The sequence below is a fragment of the Otolemur garnettii genome, unplaced genomic scaffold, assembly GCF_000181295.1.
Source record: "Otolemur garnettii isolate 467f Iridium unplaced genomic scaffold, OtoGar3 scaffold00013, whole genome shotgun sequence".
In the NCBI taxonomy this organism is placed as follows: Eukaryota; Metazoa; Chordata; class Mammalia; order Primates; family Galagidae; genus Otolemur; species Otolemur garnettii.
Genome location: NW_003852408.1, coordinates 21,285,634 through 21,295,437, shown reverse-complemented (window position 1 = coordinate 21,295,437; position 9,804 = coordinate 21,285,634). Strand labels below are relative to the sequence as shown.

The following is a 9,804-nucleotide window of genomic DNA, read 5'->3' as shown; positions in this document are numbered from 1 at the left end:
ACCCATCATCACCTACGGGTTTTAACAATGTACGTTCTGATTAGTAATGTATGAAATTGCCTGTTTCCATCCACTGTGCTCAGTGTAAACTGTGGCTAAACTTTTATTTTTGGTAATCAGCTTATTGAAAACTGATAGCTGGGAATTATATGATTGAATTTGTCAAAATTTTCAGTGTTTCTGGGTTTTGTGTTACCGTTAATAATTCTTCCAAAATTTTTATGCTTTTATGTTTTTAGCTTTTACATTTAAATTTTTGCCCATTTGAAATTTATTTTGGTATAAGACTCAGATTTGACTTTATTTTCTAGGTGCATATCCACTTGTTCAAATAATACTTATTAATATTATATTAATATTAACTGATTATTCTTTGTAATGTATTTATGGCAAGAATGAACTGTGAAAAATTTTTCATAGGAGAAAAAGTGAAGTTGAATGAAGATTGTCAGTAAAGATGGGCTTGGTTAGTACTTTTTTCTTCTCTCCCCTCCTTTATTCTTCCATCCCCTCTTTTCTCTTTAATGTTTTCTCTTCTTTTTTCTTACTTTTTTTCTAAATTGTGGGTCTTTGTAAGCCTATATTTGCATCCAAAGCTATCAACACAGCTTTATTGAAATATGGCTAGACTTAGTACTTTTTGTGGATAGATGTATTTTTCACCTTTAGTGGACATTTTTTATCTGCAGATTATATGATACAACTTTATTTTACACCTTTCTATTGTATAGTACATGGCTTTCACACCCTGTGCGGGAAGCAAATTTGTAGCGGGAAATAAATAATTGGCTACTATGAGATGACTTTATTTGAGAAAAAACACTAGACAAGGAGAAAAACTAAATTTCAACAACAGCCCTGCCATTAGCAATTTGACCTTCACAAAGTAACCAAACCTCTTTGGCCCTCAGTTTCCTTGTTTTGATAATTGCTTGATCTTAGTAAACATCTCTGAGATTGCTCCAATTTTAATATTATGTTAGATTCTGACACAAGTCCTATCTCCCAGGGATATTTTGAAAGAAAATAGATGTGAAAACACATTTTAAGCTGTAAAACAATCCACAGTATTGATAAAACACACTGAAAAAGACCTTATTTACATATTCAAATCTTCATGGGCTTTTTGAGTTATTATGCCACCATGGAAATTTGTATATCAATAAGGAAGGAAGAGAAAAAGATGCAATGGTACATTTCAAAACTATTAAGATATGAGAATAATTGTGATGGATGTGTTACTTCGTTCAATGTAAGCATTTCATATTTATGTTGAATCCCATAAATGCATCAATGTACAAAGTTATGATTTGATAAGAAACAATTAAAAAGAAAAAAATAAGTTTAAAAGGAGTCCATCATCCACCCAATCAGTTAAGAGTTGCCATAAACCTTGTGTGCAGGACTCCCTACGGGAGGGACTCCACCTAACAAATGCAAACCTTGTAACCTGGTTGTTTGTACCCTCACATTGACCTGAGATTAAAAAAAAAAGAGTTTCTATACCGCTAGTGCACCATGCTTGTACCTTCATAGTTGATGCAGCCATTGGAGTCTTCTTGACCTTTCATCAGGGCTTCCACTTCTTCTTCTTTCATCTTTTCACCTGGTGAAACAAAACTCTTCTTTCAGAAAGAAGATCATGTGGTATTTCCAAAGTTCCACCGTAGGTCACTAGTCAGGGGCTCTTGGAGACTGTGACTAAACTCTTCAGGTATAGGAACTGTGACCTTCCTATTCCTCTGGCACTTAGTAGATTGTCAACAAATTGTTTTCCAACGAATTAATTAAATACACATTATTGTTAGTCACACAAACAATATCTAATAATAACTACAATGCTTTACCTTACTCATTCATTACCAATATTTTAAATTACCATGTCCCCTGAAACAGACTCACTGCCACTGAGGCCAATTTATTTCTCCATTGTAATTTTTCCTCCTACTTATTTTGGTTATAACAGGATTCTCCTGGCCTGTTCTTTCCCATATGTTTTGTCATATTAAGTGCACTGGAATAAATAAGTGTCCTTACCCAGGGTGGCTAGAACGTGGCGGAGCTCAGCGCCCATAACTGTGCCATTTCCTTCCTTGTCAAACACACGCAGACCCTCAACAAAGTCCTCATAGGTGCCCTGGTCCTTGTTGTTGGAAATAGCTTGCAACATGGGCAGAAATTGTTCGAACTCAATTTTCTTGGCATTCATCTCTATAAGAAATTGCAATTTTGAGAGTTATTAGCTACCATAATACCAGCTCTGAGTTACCAATTAAACTTGAAAGTTTATTCTAGATGATCTGAAAAATTTTCAGAACTAATGTTCAGCTGGTAAATTGCTAACATGACAAAAAAATATGATAATAGATAATAGCGTGAGCACTGGAGTTCCAGTGACTGGCTTCTATTTGCAATCTACCCTTTATGACAATGTGATGGTGGGCAAGTTTGTTAACCTCTTTGTGCCTCAAATTTTCATCTGTAAAATAGAGATAGTTCATAGCGTTACTGTGAAAATCAAATAATCTAATGAATGCAAAGTTAATTTTCATACCTAGGACAAATAATATTCATGTAATATTTTCTATAAATACTAGAGAAATGATAGAAAAGTATACAGAGATTCAACAAACCCATTAGCATATAAAGATAGCAAAACATAACTGAAATTTAGTGTATATTCCTTCTGTGGCCCCAGTTTTTGTAGGGCCTTCGTTTTTTTAAAAAATTTTAAATAATTCCAAAAGAAGCTTACAAGGAGAGTGTGTGTGTCAAATACTCTATAATTTTATGACTGCTTTGTGATTTAGAGACCTGGAGATGGTGAGATTTTTTTTTTCTTTTATTAATAGTATCTTCTACAAAGTAAATCTTATTCATGGCAAAAGCATAAGCAGATTATCCAGGTGTATGCGAACGGCAAAGTTATATATTTGCAAAATCAAAATTTCTTTTTGCTACTCTTCCCTCATAGAGTGGAAATCTACAATTTCATTTACATATAATTTCTATTGCATGTCATTTTTATTTCTACATTGAACTTACATTGAGTAATATTAAAAAGATTAAATTTGAGTGCTGAATAAATGAGCACTAACTGAATAATTCCATAAAAGGCGGATGTTTGGTAAGTTAGAAAATTCCATTTCAAATTAAGGTTTCGTCTATGGTTCCTTCACTTTATCTTACGCTTTCAGCTCATTTCTGCATAATTTAACAAGACAGTTTTTTTTCCCAAAGAAAATGAACCCTGAAGAATATACCAGAAGACTGATTTTGAGTTGATTTTTCAGTTGCTTGAAAACTGAAATTTCATTTCCATAGCTTTTATCAGAGATCTTCTCTAGAAGTGTGTGCTATCATAATTTCCTCAACAAAATTTTTAAAATGCATTGTTTTTATCATATTTAACATCTTTGTCAAAATATTCCAAAAAATTTCTCCTTTGAACTTTTGAAATCTAAAAAAAATACAGATTTGGATATTTCGTTAACCTTTATCTCATGAACATTAGAGATGATGATGATGATGTTAGCAGCCGATGTGATGTTATTTTCTTGCATTAGCATGACATTTTATCATGCTTGAGAATTCTCAAAGGAAAGTTAACTTATTTTATGAAGGAAAAAGCGGAGACTTTAGATAGCCAAAAGGCACTCTTACCACAATCAAGGGTAAATTCTCTCTCTCTCTCTCTCTCACACACACACACACATGCACACCTCTACTTCTCTAAACTTCCACACTTCTTGAAAACACTGATGTCATTACCTTCATTGCTGGGATTTCCCAGAACTTTCTTGACCTCTGCATTGGTGGGATTTGTGCCCAGCGCTCGAAGGACATCCCCGACCTGGCTTAAGGTGATCTTGCTTTCCCCTGTTCTGTCAAACAGGAGGAAAGCCTCCTTGAATTCTGCAAGAAGCCAGAAGCATTAGGGTTCTGTTTTCTTCCTCAGACCTATTAATTCACCCTCTCTCCATCGAGGATCCAGTTCAAACTCTTGTCTGTTTAACAGCTTTTGCCAACCATGCAAGTTGTGATTTTAGGACTCTCTTTTCCTATCTGAATCTCTGGCAAATCCTTCTGGCATTTCTTTTTGGTATTATTTTAAAGTGGCATTTCCGATTGTGTCTATACACGTATTATTGTAAATGAGATGTGGAAATCAGAGCTCCTTATCAAATCTTTTACATGTCCTTCGTCTGCTTGGGAAGTAGGACCGGGATAAGACATTCAGAGGCCCTGAGAAATCTTAATAATCTTTCATATACTTAACAAGTTTAATGAAATTTCAAGAAATTTTCAATCAGAATGGTGGTATGTGAGGTTGACCCAAACTTCTCAAATTGTATAGGAAAATCTCTTCTGGAGGTACAAATTTTCTATAGAGTAACTCTTTTTCTCCAGGAACAACTTCATTTTTCAGGAAAGGCTCAGGAAGGCAAGACAAACCTATACATTCTATAGTATTGTAACCACTTCAGTGCGTGACTTTAGTAATCAGTTCAGAGAAGTACTTGCTTGGATCTGTGCCTATGATAATCTCTTTGCATCTTACTCTTTTTTTCAGATAATACATATGATAACATATTATGGCATTAGCTTTATAATTTAAGTATGAACGTTTAATTACAATTGTTTGGAAATAATTGTAAATTCATATGCAGTTGTAAGAAAAAATTAAGAGAGATAGCTTATCTATACTATCCCCTCATGGTAACATTTTGCAAAACTGTAGTGTATTATCATAACTAGGAAATTCACTTTGATAGACTCCATCAATTTTATTCACATTTTTCCGGTTTACTTGTACTCATTTGTGTGTATTGTGTATATATTAAACACCTATTTATCTAGTCTTTTTAAATTTTTTAATTTTATTATTATTTTTATTTTTTTTCAGTTTTCACCAAGGCTGGGTTTGAACCCGCCACCTCTGGCATGTGGGGTTGTTGCCCTACTCCTTTGAGCCACAGGCACCGCCTGTCTAGTCTTATTATAATTATTCTACTGATAACTTTCCCTAAATTTTGTCCTTCTCTTTTGACAGAACTGGGTTTGCTTTTCAAAATTACAATAACAAAGAATTTAGAGGTGTACACCAAAAAGACGGACAAGGATGCTTCTGTGGATTTAGGGACTATGTAGCCATTTTAATGGAAACTTCTAAACTTAACTAGATGAAATTTTCCGGGAAACCTCCAAATTCTAAGGTTACTTGTTGGAGTTAATGCCAAGAACACTCAAAAAACCATTTGTGAACGAACTAACTGGTAGTCATGAAAACTTTTTTAGGCTGTCAGTAGTCTCAGGTCAAACAACGCTGTCTAGATAAATTACTCAGCCAAAAACTCTGTCTTACTAACCTTCCACCTCCTCATCTAAGATTGCACCAGACATTATATTCACAATTAGCTATAGATTATGTTGTCATTCTTTGCTAAAATTTTCACCTCAAATTCTATACAATTTGTCTATAGCAGATCACTTTCCTAAGGTAAGAAACGTGCTTGCAGGCCCTGTGGGGACATGAGTCAAATATTATTTTTCATCTTTCTAAGGGACATGTGAAACTGAACTATTCTTGTTACTGGCTCCAGACTTTCATACACAGACTGCTGAAAGGGCTCACTATTACCCTGGTCAGGTGCCAATTTAGAAATAGGGTTTTATGGGCGGTAATAGAATCACTCTGACATTAACACTTTTGGTGGTTTAAAAGCAGAGCTCAGAAAGATACTGTTTTTTCTTACCCCCAATTTTGAACCCACAACTAAATTATTCTCTTGAAGAATTTAGAATGAGATGGACAAACTACTTCCTGGGGGCTGGCTGCCTGTTTCTGTAAATAAAATTTGGTTGGGATACAGCAATGCCCATTCCTTTATGTACGGTCCATGGCTGTTTTCACACCTCACTTTTTACAGAGACTCTGCTGCCAGCACAGCCTAACATATTTACTATTTGGCTCTTTAAGAAAAGTTTGTTAAGCCCGGTCTACAACAGTACTGTTCTTGAACTTTTTGGTAATGATGGAAATGTTTTCATTCTGGGCTGCCCCAAAGGTAGCTAGCTACTCAGTGTTGCTCCTGAACACTATAATGCAACTTGTGAAATGGAGGAAATAGATTTTTTAATTTATCTATTTTTAATTAATTAAAGTTTAAACAGCTACATGTACCCAATATCTACTCTACAGCACAAGATTTAGACTTGTAGGATGCTATTATTTTCTGATTTTTTTTTTGGTCTCTTCCTTCAATCCTATGATAAATACAAATAGAGTGGCCTTGAGCAAAATTCTTTCCTCATCAAATAAGGAAACAATCTAAAGAAGTCTTCTATTTCTGAAAGTATAGGATTTGCATTTAATTAAAAATGCTTACATTTGTTTTCTTAACTCAGAGAAAACCAGCCCACCACACCTGTGTTTACTGAGTGTCTGTATCTAAAATCTATTTCACATGTGGAGTGAAATGGACTTTAATCTTTTTATGTTTAAAAGTAAGTCCTTCTGTTCCTGCAAGGGTTTTTGAGTCTTCCATGGCTTGGCTCAATGGCAGTTTGGAAGTCACAATGCCATTGTAAATTAGATACTTCAGAGGACTGGAAGGCAGTGGCTGATAAAGTAGCAGCATCAGTCACTGAAAGTACATTAAAAAATCAAACTGACTTTTTCTGATTTAAAACAGCTCATCACAGTATAATTTCAAATAATCTTGAGTTACGAGTCATCAAATTCTTGACTGTCTACATGAGGCCACAAGCCCTGATGTAGTTGCATGAGTCTGTACTACGTTCAATATCCTTTTTATCTTAATTAATGTCCAAACATAAAATATTTCAGACACTGAAACAGAATGAAGAATGTGGCATTTTTAAGGTAAAGAACCAAGAATTTGAATGGGTGCTTATTAATCACCCATAATCATAATTATTTATGTATTATATATCCTGATAGAGAGATGGTAATTATGACCAATACTTAATGTAAACAATACCATATAACTAATTTTTTTCTCCTCCTTCCTTCTGCAGAAGTATTTCTATCTCAGTTCATCACCTCATAAAACATTTCTCCTTGTACTTCTTAATGAAAACATCAAGTTCCTGTGGGGTATGGGAGCTGTCGAAGCCAAAGGCCCAAAGGGAAAAAAAATTGAACTATTAGGAAAATTATTCAGACTCTGTTGAATCTTAAAAGAGTTCAAAGCCTCCTAGCTACTACCTGTTTTTATGAATAAATTACTAACCAGTTTAAACGAATACAAGATTTGATTCTATCACTGATTCTTTGGGTCCTTGAGCAAGTCCTATCACCACTGGGAGAGTCTGTCCTGCATCTCTAGGGTGGGGCGGCGACACTGAATGCTCCTCACATGGAATTCATCTAATGTAACGAACATTCGATATGATAAATTACTCCTTCATCTTTGTCTCTGAATTCACTTTTATTCTACAACTCACTATGGTCCCCATTTAAATTATGTAGATTTGGTACCTGGACAGTTATATAACCAATTTTATTTGCCAAATTGAACAATTCAGATTTGTCAGATCTCTCTTTAGGGATTCGATTAGCAAATTTGCCATCTGAAACCTCCATCCTTTTTGAGTATTACCTGTTACATCAAATTGGTTTTATTTAGGTATCAGTGGATATAAAACCTCCATTAAGGTGTTTATCTTTTGTTTGTTCAACCTTGAGTCCTGGTTATAAGCAAGAGTTTCAGGTTGAGCTAATTTATATTTTTTAATTAATTAATTATTTTTATTAAAGAGCTAATTTACACTTAGAGGGATTGAGAGCAAATTATATTTAGAGCGGCAACACCAGTGGGGATAATTAAGAAGAGCTAATCTCATCCCCAGGGAGTTGGTTTTCTCATCTGCCGTCTTGAAGAGTGTGCACATTTAAGGTCTATGGCTTTTAAACTTACCCTCCTGCTGTTCCTTAGAGAACTCGATCTGTTAGAAAGAAATTAACCATAAAGAAGGTTTTAACCAAACACGTTCTGATTTTTAAGTGTGTCCAGCTCATTCCCTAAGTAATCTTCAAAGTAAGCTCCAAAAGTTAGCTTACTTTTCAGAGTTCAGGCATAGCTTGGACAGTAACAGACTGAGACACAAAGAGGCATGCCTTGAAGATACGTGTTATTTCAGAAACTAGGCAGTTGTGTGCTTCCATCTGTAGTAGAGAAGCTCAGGTCACTTACCAGCAATCTGGTCAGCACTGAAGGACTGCAGTGGCGAGGGAGAGAAAGAAAGAAACAACTAGTACTCTTTCAAATGCATTGACAGAAGGATGCGTGCTCTTTGCTCTGAGAGTTTTAGGAAATCATGTAGGTATCTTGGTGTAAGATTGCTTTAGGGTACTTTTGAATCTAGGAACATAAAAAGCTATTGCAAAAGATAATTAGAGAACATATCTCCATATCTTAATCAAATGTATCTTAAACAAATGCTAAACTTAAATCCTTTCTGGAACTATAGAATAATCTATGGTATATTTAAAATGTGTATTTAATCTATGGTGTATTTAAAATAAGACATATTGTATAAAAAAGAACAGATACACTACATTAAAAAGACTACCGTAAGTCTCTGTTTAACTATTTTTTGATATTAATATACGAAGCCCAGTGCACTGGAAGCACTCTCCTTAATTTTAGCTATCACCCTCATCGACTGTATTTTGAGGTACAATATTTTGCTGTAATTACAATTTTTTCCCCTAAATTTAGGTACAATAAAACATGTGATAGAACAAGCATTGGTGAAACAAAGTATGGCTTTTGGGAGGAAGAATGTATTTTTCCAGTCGGCATAACAGTTCTAATCAATCTCTTCTATCCTCAGCACATCTCAGCAAAAACCAGAAGTAGGTTCTAAAGACATACTGAACCTGTTTTCGCTTCAATTCTGGTGTTTGTCTGCCTTCCTTATCAAGACCATCATAGGCACTATCTATATCCTCCTGTAAATGACAAAAAGTTTTCCCTTAGGACCCACCATGATGGAGTTGCTGGGCTGCAAAACGGCGGGGAAGCCGAAGAGTGAGTTCGGGCTGCTCCGGTCCCTGAGTGGGGTCCTCCCTGGCTGAGGCTTTCTTTTATTTCTGGGCGAGCCATGACCTCACAACCAGCATCGGGTTTCAGAGAGAACTTGCCACTCCCCTTGGAGAGTTTTTAGCTTTCTCAGGGCAAAGGGAAAGATGGATCTGTACCCTCAGGGCTATTTTTAGGTAACCAGAACTTGGGAGTAGATGGCCATAGTGAGACGGAAGCCTGTCGGTACTTTTATGGTCTTTGTGGCTGAATTGTCCCCTTGGAGCCTCTTCCTTTAGGAAGCGTCGTACTCCAAAGTCAGAGGAGCTTACAATTTCTTTGTGGTTGTGGGCTGTTCTTTTAGTGAATCAAATTTCTACTCAGCAAGTATTGGTACTAATGGAACTTTTTGGATGGAACTGGTTTAGGGTTTTAAAAGTTAGCTTACTTTTCAGAGTTCAGGCATAGCTTGAACTAGACAGTAACAGACTGAGGCACAGAGAGGCATGACTTGAAGATAAGTGATATTTCAGAAACTAGGCAGTTGTGTGCTTCCATCTGTAGTAGAGAAGCTCAGGTCACTTACCATCAACCAACCACTTCCAACTTTCTGGATGGAACTGGTTTAGGGTTTCAAATGGCAACTCCCAAGGAGGCCTCTGAAGCTCTGTCTTTTATGGTCAAGTTCAGAGGACTTGCACAGGCCACGCATGTTCTACGTGCTGCTCAGGGTGCACCCAAGGGAAAAGTCCAG

At 35.8% G+C, this 9,804-nt stretch overlaps 1 protein-coding gene across 2 annotated transcripts in view; it reads right to left on the bottom strand.

Annotated features, from left to right (window-relative positions):
* MYL1 (myosin light chain 1) overlaps positions 1–9,804 on the bottom strand; it is a 23,631-nt gene that overhangs the window by 1,606 nt on the left and 12,221 nt on the right. The window contains exons 1-5 of one of the 2 annotated variants that reach the window (XM_003784981.2): positions 9,016–9,082; positions 8,220–8,244; positions 3,772–3,915; positions 2,038–2,211; positions 1,529–1,606 (exon numbers count right to left, since the gene is read on the bottom strand). In XM_003784981.2, the coding sequence (XP_003785029.1) occupies positions 1,529–1,606; positions 2,038–2,211; positions 3,772–3,915; positions 8,220–8,244; positions 9,016–9,018 (424 nt within the window). In that variant the 5' untranslated portion in view covers positions 9,019–9,082. Of the gene's footprint in view, positions 1–1,528; positions 1,607–2,037; positions 2,212–3,771; positions 3,916–7,943; positions 7,972–8,219; positions 8,245–9,015; positions 9,083–9,804 lie in introns of those variants that run through there. The other variant, XM_003784980.1, reaches the window with a different exon arrangement.